Source organism: Gallus gallus, chromosome 2 (assembly GCF_016699485.2).
Source record: "Gallus gallus isolate bGalGal1 chromosome 2, bGalGal1.mat.broiler.GRCg7b, whole genome shotgun sequence".
NCBI classification, from domain to species: Eukaryota; Metazoa; Chordata; class Aves; order Galliformes; family Phasianidae; genus Gallus; species Gallus gallus.
The window spans coordinates 100,332,217-100,347,791 of NC_052533.1; the positions used below are offsets into that span (position 1 = coordinate 100,332,217).

The 15,575-nt window shown below is 40.5% G+C and overlaps 1 protein-coding gene across 9 annotated transcripts in view; it reads left to right on the plus strand.

The window, feature by feature from the left end:
* Positions 1 to 15,575, plus strand: part of DLGAP1 (DLG associated protein 1) — a 391,290-nt gene that overhangs the window by 297,132 nt on the left and 78,583 nt on the right. For all 9 annotated transcript variants that reach the window (XM_040695516.2, XM_015282557.4, XM_015282556.4 and 6 more), the window contains one exon: positions 1,681 to 1,921. In XM_040695516.2, the coding sequence (XP_040551450.1) occupies positions 1,681 to 1,921 (241 nt within the window). The remainder of the gene's footprint in view (positions 1 to 1,680; positions 1,922 to 15,575) is intronic.

Here is a 15,575-nt window from a genome sequence, read left to right on the forward strand (position 1 = left end):
TATTGACTGAAATTCTGTTAGACTCTTTCATGTTCATTCTAAACCAGAAGAACAGTAAGTCCCACTGTGACTCATTCAGTTTATGAATTTTAACATCATAAAGTAGCCTCTCCTTGCCTACAATATGCTCGTGCAGTTAATTTGGCCAGGGACAGATCTAAAAGAAGTGCAAAAGTGCCAGCATTTCACAGGGCAGTGGGCCAGTAGTTCATCCGCTAAATGTAGCTCCTTGGTGTGATTTTCAGCTTGTTTGCTGAAGTGCATCATTCAGATAAATCTCTTGGATAAAATAACTTTGTTAAACAAGTCTAGAAGCATAGCAGACAGGATTTGTGATGCTGTGATTCCCCTTAACATTGGGATGTCAGATCACTGAATGTCAAAAAAAAGCAAGTGATGTTATTGATAGTAAGACTTCAGCTGTGACAAATGTATGGCCCATTCAGTAGGAATTTCTAGTTTGAGTTTCCGTGATATTCTATCTTTGGACATTGGAGCTTGAGAGTATTCACCTGTGTATAATATAGTGAAGCACTTTGCATAAGGGCTGATGCTCTAGCAGAAGGGCTAGGATGTATCTAAGAGAAGCAGCATGAAAATGAAAGTCTCAGAGGAAGCTACATAAATATTAGATTAGCTTACTTTTTTAGCTGGACACCTAGCTCTTAGACAAAGCTGTCTGCCAAAGAATTAGTGCTATTTGTCAATATGAATAACAAAATTTTTTTTAAAAGTCTTAATTCAGAAATGTTTATGCAGGGATATCACTGTCCTCCACCATTTTAGAACTGTTCTGTATAATGTACTCTCCATGATCTTTCCATACTATTTTAAGCAACTTCCCAGTGATAAAATAATACGGTCTACTCCTTGAGATTTCCTTTTTCATTTATGTGTACAAATTACTTGGCATAATGCTTTCCTTACCAAGACCCATCCTAATTTTTTTCTGTCACTCTAAGTCTTACCCTCTGGAAGGTTGGCTTTTTGCATGCTTGAAAAATAGCAAAACCCTTAAGTGATATTTTTGGTGTGCATATTTCCTACAGTGATAATCATTATGCTTTAATGCCAATCTCAGGGTCAATTATGAGTTTAGAAATGTGAGCATCCATTCATATAAAAGCACAGATAGGTGATCTTGCAAGTTTGCAAGATCTGCAGTAAAGCTGCATACCTTTATCTGTTCTTGAACGTGTGTTGAATGGAAGTCTTTGTCACCACCTAGTGTATGCTCCACAAAGGGCCTAAGGTTTCTCTGGCACCTTTCAGCTCTCAAAGGAGTCAGCCGGAATATGTAGTTATACAAAGATTTCCCCCCTGCAGCAAAGCTTCTTCCCACTACCAGCTTTCTCTTTCCCACTGTTTGTTACTGTGTCTGCACTTGGGCTTCCAGCCCCTCAGCTCTGTCACTGTCATTGCCTTTGGCTTGCATTGATTGGGTCCCAAGGTTAAGCTGACCTTTATTTTTTTCAGCCACCAAAGAAAGTGTGATTTTTGTTTTTCAGTGTAATGGTCATAACTGTCAGAGCTTCATCTTCCTGGGGTGAGGAAAACCAGGTGCTGTTATGGAGACTCCCAGCTTCCCACTGGTCTTGGCTGGAATCAAGAGCTGAAATAAAAATCTCTGCATAAAACCTCTATTTTTTGCATGCTGAACCTGCTTATCTTTGCCCACAGGTGAGTGAGATGGAGGTGAATGGTCAGTTTGAGTCCGTCTGCGAGTCGGTGTTCAGTGAGCTCGAGTCTCAGGCAGTGGAGGCCCTGGACCTGCCAATGCCAGGCTGCTTCCGTATGAGGAGCCACAGCTATGTGCGAGCCATTGAGAAGGGCTGCTCCCAAGATGATGAGTGCATATCACTGCGGTCGTCTTCTCCCCCACGAACAACCACTACAGTGAGGACCATCCAGAGCAGTACTGGTGAGTAACAAGATGGGAAATGCACAGGGGTGACAAAAAATGAAGGTACCTTTCTGTGCAGCTCCATCAGGTCAGTCATCAGATCTCTTCCAGACACAAACCCGCAAGTCTGTGTTTCAGCAGGGAGCCGGACAGACTAATCAGCTTGAAACTAGGCACAGACCCAGGCTGATGCAGTTGTGTTGTTTACTGTGTCCAAGCTAATTTATTCTGTGCTCAGAGCACACAGAAGGGAAGTCCAAGGTCATATCTCCTCCCGCTCTCATCCCCAGAAGAGCAATCGCAATTTAGCAAGGCTGAGTAAGAAGGCTGTGGGCTAGCAGCTCTGCTAGCTTTCACCAGCAAAGGAAGGTTCCTCAGCTGAATTTTGCTTTGAGAGGTGTTGTGCTGTCTGTAAGTTGGAAGTTACTGGATGTGCTGATTAACGACTGGTACATCTCTTCAGCTGTATTTTAGGGTTGGGAATGAAGGAGAAGTCTGCGGGTCAAAACATGCATGTTCACACCTTGTTGTTACTCCTTCTACAGCAAAAATGACTCAAGTCTTGCAAGAGGGAGAGGCTTGGATCTAAATATGAGAGATACAAACATTTATCAGGGTTGCTTTTCTTTTACAAATAACCATGATGAATTCCAGATACTGACAACAAAATTAGTTCTCTGTGGGAAAGAAAAGCAAGTCAGAAACCAAAATCCAAATCCACCTCTTGTATTCAGGACAGCAAGAGGCAGGAACCATTGCATGCATGTGCTGTCAGAGAATAAGGGGCGGAATCTTTCTTCCAGCCCCTCTGCTTTACACAAACTTCATTTACTATTCATGTACTTTTCATATTCATAACTACTATTTACTATTACAGTTTTTCACAGTGCCCACAATCTCTCTTCCAGGATCTGTAACTTCTGTTTTCTGTATTCTAAACTTTTGGCTTTTTGTCTCCTGTCTCCCAGCTGCAGTTGTTTGTACATTGCAGGTTCCTAATCTCTCACTCAAGTCTTTTTATAAAGCCTCTTGTCAATTGGTTTATGTCATCAAACAATGCTTTCAATCCTTTTAAGCAAAAATGTTCAGCTTAATTCATGTTTTTTCTAAAAGTAACAAGTTTAAGTACTGTTGGAAATACATTGGCAATACATCTCAGGCATCAAAGCATTCTTAACAAATGCTGCAGAGGAGTTCTTGTCTAATTCACTAACCATTAAGAAATAGCATTCATCTGACAAAATTTCTTCTGCAAAAGTAGTGCTTGCATGCATGAAGGGTTTGCACCACATCACAAAGACAGGATTTACATAGGCTGTGTGTTAGTTCATTGCAGGGCTTTAGCTCGTGTCAAACATTCTGAGGCAAAAGCTGAAGGATGGGGGTTTCCAAGGATTTCTCAGTGAGTGTTTTCCATTGGTGGGTCATCTTGGACATCTCAGAGTGGCTCTTCATTTATTTGTGAATAATTTTGTTAGTATTTTTTCTTTATAAAATAACTGTTCATTAATCTGGGAGACAATAACTTTAACCTTTATTTAAGAGGTTGTTTCTGTCACTTAGAATAAGAGTACCCCTGTTTAGGGACGCATGGGGGGTATAAATGGGATGTGTAAATGGAGAAGGGGGTTGTATGCACCAGCCAAATGTGCTTGGAAAACCCATAAGAGGAAAATACTTATTGTAAATTGTCTCTGGTTCATGCTGCTTTTTTGTAACACAATTACAGAGTTCTGGTCTCTTCTCTGGGTAGCTGGCTTTATTAAAAAATCGTAGGAACAAGGCTATGTTATTGAAAAATGTAATCCACTGGGTCTATCTTGCGTTACTGCTTCTGTAGACAGCCCCTTCAAACCCAGAGAGATAAGTGATTTGCAGCTCTCTCCTTGGACATCTATAAAGGCATTTAGAGACTGCTGCAGATATGTTTTCTGCTGTGGGAGTTTTACTGAGTTATGTTTCTCATTTTTTAACTCTTGGACTCCCAAGGGCCCATCCTTTGCATTGGTATTTCAGACAACTTCTCTTTTATTACCTGACTTACATTCCTTCATACATTTAATGAGGATTAGTGCTGAACTAACTCCATCCAAAAACATCTGTATTGACTACATTGCTGTTGCCTGTGACTGGGAAAGCATTCCTAGGAAAGACCTCTTTGATGGTTTATATTAATACTGGCCTCAACAAAATAAGAAATTATATGGCAGTGAGGCAGATATAAAGAAAGAAGATATCTGTCTTACCTCTACTAAGGTGATGTTTCAAATGCTTTTGTGGGAGACATAGGGGTAACTATGATCTAAAGTATGGATTTAACATCCCCTAATGAGGGAGCTGTCCTTCTGCTCCAGAAACACCTCTGCCTGTTCAGCCAACGGAGGTTTCTTTCATCAGCATTAGATCTTTCCTCAGGGACTTGACTTCATTCACTAATGCTCAAAGCTGTGATCATACATTAATGGTGGGAATTTGTTTGACTGCTGGTAGTACAGGAAAATGCCAGCATGATGGCAACTGAAGAGAAAAAAGGACTACATGCCCACTGCATTCAAAACTATTCCTCCAGAGAAATGGCCCACAGCCTTGCAGGGCATCTGAATAAAAATATTGAACTAGTTACAGAGACAAAACACACTAGTGTGTGCTACAGTGGTAGCTGCCTCAGGTTCTAATTTCCTTTTACCACATAGGTTTAGTTTTAAAATTAGTGGCATACCACTGTCTGTTGGGTTCCTGGGGATGTGCTCAACCAGCTGGTCACCTCTGTGGCCTGCTCTGGTCTTCATGCAGCTGCAGCAATGTGGTGAGGTGACTGCACCTGGCTTCTGCGTGCATCTGGGAGGTGGGTACTTTATTCATAAAGCAGTCTTGCAGGCTAAATATTATTTTATTCTTGGTTTTAAGAGAAGGATTATCAAATAGAGAAGAGAAAATGTGAGTTTACCACTTCACATGGTGGTAGAGATGTCTGGGAAGCAAGTGCCCCATCACAACCTTACCATGCTGGAGAGCTAGGAAGTTGAAGAGGTCCAGCCATCCCAGATGGCCCCACACTGCCAAGCTGGCCTCAGAGCTGGGCTGTGCAGGTTGGGAACTCCCGCAGCCCCAAGGTGCTGGCATATGTTGTACGGCATAGCCTACACTAAAAGTTACTACCCGTGTCATTTGGTCTCTTCAGAGGAGCTTAATGAGGTGTGAATTAGTACATAATTTGATTCCTGGTTATTTGCAGATCCAAACTCTTCAGACAGCGGATTCAGACACTAAACAGGCAATGTTTTAAGAATTTAAAATGCTTTTAAATCATTTCTGTGTGCCTAAAGAGTATAGTGATTAAGAAACAATAAAATTTTAAGGCAGTCTAAAGAACATCTCCTGTCTGACTTGTACAGTGTAGGAAAATCTTGTATATCCTATTTCTAAAGCATGCCCGTGCAGCCATGCGCTCTCCTTTGCAGCACAGATAAACCATGTGATGTTGTGAGGGCTCAAGCATTAGCATATGTGGATGCAAATACATAATTAAGACTGGATGTGTTTACGTTGAAAATGTCACCTCTGTAGCTGAGCTCAAGCAATAATATCAGGAAATAATCTTCATGGATTGCAATAGGCATTTTTCCATATCTCACTTCTGTACACTTAGATAAACAGAAATATCAGAATTATCTGCAGCAATGCCATCTGGCGATTCTCAGTAATATTACACTTCTGATTAAAAGCAAAGCAAACGAAAATCCCAAGGAAATCATGCTGTGCAGCCAGCAGGTTAGAGAAGGACTGAGAGTTATCGCAGTGTATGCTAATTACGGGGCTTCGGCTGAGCAAGCTGTTCTCCTTCCGTTCTCTGGAACATCTGACCAAGAGGGGTCAGGTACTTTGTGGAAAATCTCTAAGGGGCTGCCTAGCCAACTGGGAAAAAAATGCAAATGGCATTAAAAATAGACTTGCGCCAGGCGGAATTCAAGAATAAAATCAAAGCCTGTGGAGAAGGAGGCTGGAACTGACTGTACCCCAGCTGTGTCCAAGCTCTCTGGGACTCCTCGGGACTGTCCTTTCAAAGACCGTTCTGTCCAGAAAGGAACAAGGAATAAGGATTTCAAATTTGGTTTCCAAATGAAGCCAGGGTTGGTTTCTGGATCCGTACCAAAAATGAAGGTATCTCTGCAGAAAGCCTGAAGTAATATAATGAAGTTAAGACCTTCTGCAGATGTTGAACCTAAAAATAGATTTGGAGTGTTAGAAAACTGTTTGACAAAGAATTTATACGGTTCATTTCCTCTGTTTCCCTGAGTAATCCTGACATGCAGTCTGCCTTTGGATCCACTATCAAATTGCTTAAACCAGCACTTAAGAATGTTTTCCTTTACTAATGAGGAGCTGACCTTGGAGGAGAACACTGTTTCTAATTTCAGAGGCATCTGACTGTAGCTTGAGCATGTTTCATCTTGTCTATCCCAAAAGTCGTCTTTATGAATTTTAAGTTCCACATCACATATGCACACACACACACATACACACACACAAAATGTTTTTGAAGCTGGTGGAGGTTTTTAATGAGAAAAACTGAGAACACAGCTCTTGCTGGAAAATTTCTAACTGACTTGAAGCATGATGCTGGCACTCCTGGAAACTGTTCTGATGAAAATTGCCTGAGACAGGGGCAGGGTTGAGATATGAGAGAGTCAGCCCTGGAAATGTTAGCTGTACCCAACCACTTGGCAGGTTGGTTTGCATGCAGTGTAATTTTATGCTGAGGTTAGGAACTGAAATAAGTCTGATAAATTCTGTTTTACCTTTTGGGCATACAGAACTCTGTGACCTGGAAGATGGGATTACTGGAATAAATATTACACGGGTCCCTACTTTAGAAATGCTTGGTAGTTACAGCTGTTTGCCATTTAAGCAGTGTCAGGCATTGGGATGTATTATACCAATTTTTCAACTTCCTCCCTCATTCTGGCTCCTTTCACTGAATGAATACTGAAATTAATCTTTAAAACTCTAAGTTGTTTGAACTTGTATTGAGGCACTCCCAGGACTTGGAAAGACAGCCTTAAGCATTTAAAACTGTGATCTTAAAATATCATGAAGGACTGTGTTGGTCTTACTTCGTGGACATCTCGAGAAGCATAGGGCAATTCCACTTTTGTTCAGATAACATTCATCTGGTTGACTTCTCCACCAGTTGTCCTTGTATATCTCCAAGGATGAAAATTGCACAGTTTCTGGGCTGCCTCTTCCAGCACGAAACTACACTGCAGTGTGAATTTCTTTTTCTTAAAAATAACTAGAATTTCCCTTGTGCAACTTGTGCCCATTATCTCCTGTTCATTTTCTGTGCATATCTGACAAATGCATGACTCAGCCTTCTCCATAACCACTCATCCAATAGGTTTCTCACAGCTTCCAGACCAACAAATCTACATTTCAACCTGTATGGGTACATCATGCTCCAGACCCCCTACCTCTGTCAATGTCCCCTTTGTGCTGGGACTCTTGTACTGAGAGTGCCATACTGTGCACAAACCACAGATGTGTTCTCACCAGCGCTCAGCCTCCCTCAGACTGCAGGCTCTGCTTTGGCCAAGATTGCACATCAGATATCCTTAGCACAAGGATATACTGCTGATTGTCCTTCAGCCTGCTGTGCTGTGGGACCCTGCCAACTTTTTCTGATGCTGGGAATAGAACAGCCATCAGACTCATAGGTTTGACAGTATCCATTGAAGCAGGAAAAAGCAGGGTTTTTTTCAAAAGAAGGAGATATTTAAGAGAAATCTATGTCATTTGATCAAAAGAGCTTTTAAGGAGGAAGCCTATTGGCAGCACAAATAGAGGAGGATGCAACATTACATGAAATGTTTCATTATTTATTAGTATTGTTTTAACAATTGTACCAAGATGAAAAGTACTTTGGATGTCCTTTGCATATTTCTGAGTGGAATGTGCCTAAATATATTCTGCAACTTATTAATATCTCTTGATTATATTGCACACACAAAACTGATTATCATTTCACCTCATTTCAATCTTTTACTCAGAAATGATGAGGCCACACCTCAAGAACTGTGTTCATTTTTGGGCCCCTCACTACAAGAAAGACATCATGGCCCTGGAGCATGTCCAGAGAAGGGCAACAAAGCTGTGAGGGTCTGGAGCACAAGTTTTATGGGAAGCAACTGAGGGAGCTGGGATTGTTCAGTCTGGAGAGGAGGAGGCTCAGAGGAGGCCTTATTGCTCTCTGAAAGGATGTTGTAGTGAGGTGGAGTGTTGGTGTCTTCTCCCAGGTAATGGCAACAGCACGAAAGGTAATGCCTTGAAGTTGCACCAGGGGAGGTTAAGGTTGGATATTAGGAAGCATTTATTCTCAGAAAGAGTGGTTGGACACTGGAACAGGCTGCCCAGAGAGATGGTGGAGTCACCATCCCTGAAGGTCTTCAAAAAACATGTAGATGTGGCACTGAAGGACATGGGTTAGTGGGCAGTATTGGTGGTAAATGGATGGTTTGACTAGATGATCTTAGTGGTCTTTTCCAACCTTAATGTTATAATGACATGATTCAACTTGCGTAGTTCTCCCTTAAGCAGTGCACACTGAGTAAGGGTTTGAGTTCTGCATGGGTGTTATATGGTCTACCAGTGTCTGGGTTGTCATAGGAGGGTCCAGAGGCCCAGTTAGATGGAGACTTACGTTGAACAACTCCAGTGAGACAATTCTGTCCCACAGTGTTACCCCTCACTGCTACTGGTATATAGGTGCTATAGGCATCCCACCTGGAGCCTGCAGCCATGCTCATCCCAGTATATTAAAGTGTCTGAGTGTTCACAAAATATACAGAAAGGTATTACAAGTCATGTAGTAATTTGAAAGTTGCATTGTTGATTAAGTAGCCCGTGTCTAAAGTCTCATTAGATGAGACTGTTTTTTAAACCTATAAACAAACATGAAACCTTAGTGACTGCCACAGTCTCAGAATCAGTGGCTAAATCAACTCTCTCTCCTTGTTTCTGCCAGACTTGTTTGTCCTGTGTCGAGAACCCCGGGTTGGCTGACATGTCTCCCTCTGGCAGAGGCAGAGGTGTCACTCACATCTCTGTCACCAGGGAACTCAGGTGCAGAGCCATGCTGATGTGACTTCATGGCACGTGGTTCTAGCAGTGGATTTCATTAGTGACCTCATGTATTTGCATTCAGGGGGATAATGTTTTCTGACTTGCAAGCAGGAGTAGGGTATATGAAATATGTCTGGAATTACATATGTCTTTGAAATATGCCTGGAATTACACTGCAAGGAGGCAGATTTCCCACAGCAGCATTGACTTATAATTACACCTAATAGGTAAAATGTGGAGCAGAATATGAAATAAACCCACAGTCTGTTTTCAACTTACAGATAGTATAACCTTTATCCAAAGTGCTGTGCTCAGGGCCTGGTCATCACTCCAAAACAACAGAATCCTGAGCATTAGGCATGTGTTGTCCTTTAGCTGAGATGTCAATAACTAACGAAGGGCAAATCATTGAGTTGTCACTTAACACAGAAACACAACAAAGACGTGAATCTTTTCTTTGTTTTGGATTATTTTAAGTGCAGTGTTTTTGCGATGGTGGTGACAGAAGTGAGATGGATTAGTAAACTGAAGACATGACCCAATTTATATAATGCAATCACATTTTCAGTAATAATTAGTCTATTTTAGGAAAATAATACGAATGTGATTGGTTTTAACTGCAGTTCTTTAGGGAAGCAAGACTTAGGCCTCTTTCCTGCAGGGGCTATGCTTAATTAATCCATCTAGGGGATAAAAGTAACCCAGGTTGTTCTTAGCGTGTGCTACTGCCCAATCCTCAGCAGTGCATTGCACTCATCTGAAGTAAGTTTCAAATAGCTCATTTAGGACAAACCTGAAGATTTTTTTGTTGTCCTCAGATAATATCTACAAAGTTCTCTTGGACCATAGTGTATTCCAATAACTGATTAAAAAAGATGAGATAATTGGTGACAATGGGCTTCTTAAAGTTACTGAGTGATTTTGGAATTCCAAAAAAAAAAAAAAAAAAAAAAAAAAAATCAGGTAATTTTTAATAAGTGGGTTTAATGAGTACAATTCTGCGGGGCTCCTCTTGTGCTGGAGCAATTTGTGTGGAGCTGTTGTACTCCATCATGTCAGTAATTCCCATTTGAAAGCTCAGATGTATTAGGTACCAGATTGGGTAAATAATTAGATATTTCGCGCTTCCTAAATGTATGTTTATGCAGTAGTCTAACGGTAATTGGCTCTGTGAAACTATTAAGGACTATGGGGTACATATATGGTTAACCATACACCACTTTATGAAACACACACTGCCTTTTTTCTTTAGTAATGCCACAGATAAGCTCAAAGGAAATATAGCAGCGAAGAAATCTGTGCATTAAAAAGAAAAAAAAGAATCAAAAGCTCTGAAGTGTGTGCAGATGTAATGAACTCTTTTGTGCTGTTACACTGATCTTACTGAGCTGCTTCTACAATGCTCAATTTCAAAGCACAACACCACTCAGATGCTCAATTTGGAAAACACCTGATGTTATCTTGCGGAGAAGGACAGCTCAGCTGCCATTACAGCCTAACAGTCCCTTTTATCAAAGGCAGCTGTAGGCAGATGCTGGTAATCTGCTCCAATGCTGCAATCTTTGTCTGGCCTCCAGCAGAGAGGAATGGGTGTGTTGGTCTTTGGAAACTGTTCTCCCTTACTGAATTTGGCTGTGGTCAGATGGGAGAGCACTAAATTGCATTCCACTCAAAATGCGGTAAGCCATATGAGCAGAACAATTCCTAGTGGCTCTGATCAAGGAGTTGAGCTGAACTGTCAGAGGAGAGAAAAAAAGGCAACTAAGCAACTATAAATAATATTAGAAAAGCCTCTGCTATGACAGACCTCTTACTTGTTCTACTGAAAAAGACACCTATTCTTCATCTCTCTACAGTCAAGACAATGATGACTTGATAACTTTTTTTTTTTTTTTTTTTTTTTTTTTTTTTTTTTTTTTTTGCTGTAATGACTTCAAATAAATTCTGTGCTTAGCTAAAGTAAAGTGTAGACAGCATCCCTCTGGGAATGTCTAGGTGGAAGTTAGAATGCTGTAATAACATAACGAAATAAAGACTGGCAGGCTTTTTGTTTAAACAAAGCAGGTTATTTCTGCTTTGGAATTCCTTGCTCCTGCTTGCTTTTGCTAAACCCTCTTTGCGTAGGGTGTTACCTGTGTAATCCTGAACTTTGCTAAGAGTCAAATACAGTTATGCGCATCTGTGGGTGAAATAAAGCTATGGTTTTAGCAAGCCAAAAATACACAAACGGTGGTCTATTCAAACCCATCCAGGAATGACTAGCCCCAATCTGATTGCCTCAGGCAGTCCAGAGAAAATCTGCAGCTTTCCATTTTGTGTGAAGTGTAATTTACACCCGAGTGAAAGAATTAACTTTTGCCCCATCCCACAGTCATACACTGTCTTATCCCACATAGTTCCCTGAACTCTCACATGATGTTTTATCATTTGCCCCTTCAAATGAAAGTGGAAACACAGAGGAAGAAGGTATTCAGAGTGATGGAGGTACGGGAAGGGGAAGTATTGAATCTGGGTCGGAAGCTATGATAATACCTTTTGCAAGGTTGCATGCCCTGATTTAGGTGAAGCCCATTATCTTGATGTTTAATTTCAAGGGAGCTGCCTCTGTCTTTATTCACATCTCTTTACACCATCTCTTTCTTTCTTTGGGATACTGCTACAGGAAAGCTAGATCATGTTAAAAGTGATGTTAATGCACAGCTAACGCTTATTCTCGTTTCAGAAAAAGAGGGACAAATAAGAGCAAGAAACTGTTAGTTAAGATTTCCAACACTCTCCCAAATCTTCCCCTGGGACTTCATTCACAGCTGAAGAGCCAAGTTGCATTAGCACAAAGTATAGAGCGTCATTCAGTGTAAGAGCATGGTTGTGTTTAACCTCACATCAGCTACCTGTGGGCCATTGACATCTGTTTGGGTGCACTGTACTTCCACATATCAGGCCTGGCATTGTAAATCAAAATGCCCTCAACTCATCTGATTTACTTCCTCAGCCATCCCCTTTTCTGGACTTCATGTAGCACTCCTGAAAGCCTTTTCCTGTTTCTGTCAAAGCTTGCTGAGAGTGAAAATTTGTGTCTCCCTTATGATGAGTTTCTGAAACTTAGTTAAGAAGGCTCACACTAAGTGTAAATCTGTGTCTCACATCTTGGGATCTCTGGTGAGATTGTCGAGTAATAGATGTAGGGTGAATATGTACTGAGCCTGAAAGCATGTGTTTTTTTAATACAATAAATTTAATAAAACATAATAGCCTACCCCCACAGATTTCAGGTGACATGTACCAATGGAGAAAATATGTCTGAAAATAAATATGAGCTAGAGCAATCTATTAACATAATATTTTTTCCTAGTTGGGTAGACCTTCTTTCATTGGAGAGTGATGAGTTTGATGGGTAAGAAAAGAGACGTGGAGAGGAACAAGAAAGGAATTAATTTTCAGCAACAAAGAGGGTCAAGAATAGTTCATAAAACAGAAATATGTCCTGTATTTCAAAAACCACTAATTCAACAAAATGTAGAATCAGTAACATCTTTCCTTGCACAGCTCTTTTGAGTTTTTCCAAAACGCTTCAACTTTTCTTTATTCCTTCATCACACATTAATAGGTATGTAGGCTAGATGGAGATGTGCCACCGAGCTCATTATGTTGGTACTATTTGATCCACCAGTGTAGCCAGTTGTTGACACATTTTAGAGCACATTTTCTGGTTGTGTTGAGTCTCCAATTCTTCTACAGGCAGGGGATAAAGAGGAATATGAGATGGCCATTGAAGTAATTGCTTCCAGAATCCCTTTCGTGTCTTTACAAGGATGGTGCAAATAGTGAATGGAAAGTAACGAACTTGACAGATTAGAGTAGTCACTGGACAGAAAGCTTAAAGAGCTTTGGGAATTCATGGGACTGGAGCAGAAGTGTTGGAATTTCATCAAGTAGATGCTAACTCTTTCTCCATCTGCTTTACGGATAGATTTTTTTAATATTGTAAATGCAGTATTGCAGATCTGAACAGTGTGATATAAAGCTGCAGAAGTGAGAGAGATTTTTTTTTTCCTGTAAACTTTGTTAATCGAGAATCTAATTATGAAAGGTGCTGAGTGTCCTCAGCTGTCACCATCATAGAATCAGCTCATAATTTCCATATGCCTGGTGTCTCAGAAACATCTGGCTCCTCTGTTTCACTGCAAGCACTGGAATGGGCTGCCTAGAGAAGTGATGGAGTCACTGAGCCTGGTGGTGTTCAAAGAGTGTTTGGATGTTGTGTTGAGGGACATGGTTTTGTGAGAACCATTGGTGAAGGGCAAATGGTTGGACTGGATGATCCTGTGGATCTTTTCCAACCTTAGTGATTCTATGATTCTAAGTGCCTTAACAACCGGAAGAGCCCAGATCAAGGGTATGAATCTGTTGGAATCCAGTTTATGATATTTTGTTAAAGATACAATTGTAAGAATTTCTAGACTTCTTCTGACAAAAACTCAAATCTTGCAACCAGATCCTAGGGAACAGTGTAGAAATATCTTGCAAAACATAGTTTCTGAGCAATCATTTCAAGTGCTGGTTTTTGTTTTCCATTAGAAAAGGTGAGATTTTGCTTTCCTAGAAAAGATGAAATTCTAAGGAATGGCAGTGAGATAAGTATTACCTTTTCTCTGTCATATAGAAACAGACCACATTGTAGTACAAGAAAAACTGATTTTTAACTAATATCAAGATTATTTCAGCTATATTTATAAATAGAAGAGGTAGGAAGAGTCTCTGTCTATCTCTTTTCACCCCCAAAATAAGCAAGGAGATTGTGTTTAGCAGGATGCGGTGGAACAGCCCCAGGTACTTTCCATCTGTTCTCCATAATATTATACTGTGAACTGACTACTGACACCATATTTCATATATGCATGCTAAACTAAATACCAATCAACTAACAGGTCTCTATCAAAAGGATTCTTCCTATTTGTACTGTAGTAATGTTCACTTCTCACATGCCATCCATGTCTTCTCTGTGTGTTCATTGGTACACATACCTCTTTTGTATCACCTCTGAAGAACTGTCTACCTTTGCCAGCTGTGGAGGAGGAGGAGGAAAGTAAACTTTACTCCATCTTCAGCCTCTCCAGCATGCATGGGGAGGAGTCAGAGACCCTTTCAGGGAGGCATTCTGGCCAATACCCATGCAAAAGCAGAAGCATAAAGGTCTGAGTTTTTTTTTATCCCAAGCTAGAACCCGTGTAATTGCAAACTGTTGCGAATTACTACAGGTAATCTCTAAAAATAAGCAGTGTGGTTATCCAATAACTTCAGTATAGTAATTCTGGACATAGGTCATTAATCATAGGTATCATGTTAAGAACATCCACTGGTCAGGATTTCAACACCACTTTCAAAACCACATTTCATTTTCTCTCTTTCAAAGTGATGTTAACTTCTACAGAGCTCAAGGCACTGTCAGCTTCTGACACTGAAGTGCACTGGCTCCATTTGGCAGCATCTGGCAGCATCTTTTACATCTACATTTTCCTCTTGAAAAATCTATTATTGTTATTGGAGCATGACATTATGCTTCTTAGGAGAAAGAAGCCCAGGGAAATTATTAATTCAAGCTGTCAGCAATATCTAGCTCATTCATATTGTTATGAAAAACATTCTACTTTTGAAATAAAACTGGTGCACATTTGCTTTCTGTAAGCAGGAGGAAGTGGGCATCTTTTTACTGGGGCGTTTTATAGAGGTTTTGCAAAATCCAAATTAAGGTGCATCTTTCTCAAAGTGCAGTAAGTCACAGAGCGATGGTTTTTCTTCAACATGGGGGAAGGTTTTGCATTTCTCAGACCTAACATGAGAAGAGACTCACATTGCAAAAGTGGTAATGTCAGTTAAATAACTTTGTAGAATGAGGGCTGCAAATGTTTCATGTGCTGCTGATGTACCAGGCATCTGCCAGTCAGCTTTCCACTTTGCACTTTAGCTGTTTTGCTGATTCTTGTCAGTTTGTCTGCCTAAGACATGTTTCTGTAAGGAACTTTGAATTTCATGCACTTTGATTTGTCTTTACTCTTACTGCAGCTTTCTGATGCTGTCTCTACTGAACCCATATTTTAATACTTGGCTGACGTTGAAGGCAACTGGCATGTCTTCCCTAGATTTGTATTTACATTGTGGTTTCTCTGTCTCAGCCCATGCTGACTCCCTGCAGTAATCAAGCCTGAGCTGTTTGCTACGCTTGGCAGAAGGGGCTGGTTAATGAAGATTTGTTTGGGGACAAGCAGAAGCTAATGGGATAACTCATTTCCTCAATAAACACTGCTGTTTGGTAAACTGTATCTGATGACCTCACGACACTCTTGTCAGTCACCTCACTTCTCCCAGGCCATTTATTCTGATTTTTATAGACAACAGTTCTCCAGCCATTGCATAATGCTGTTTTGGAGGAAAAAAGCAGAAATGTATCCGTACTCATTTTTATCACATATATTTTTATTTTTCATCTTTTCCTGCCTATGAAAAATTCAGATATGTTTTAGTATATCAGACAGCAACACCTCCATCACACAAC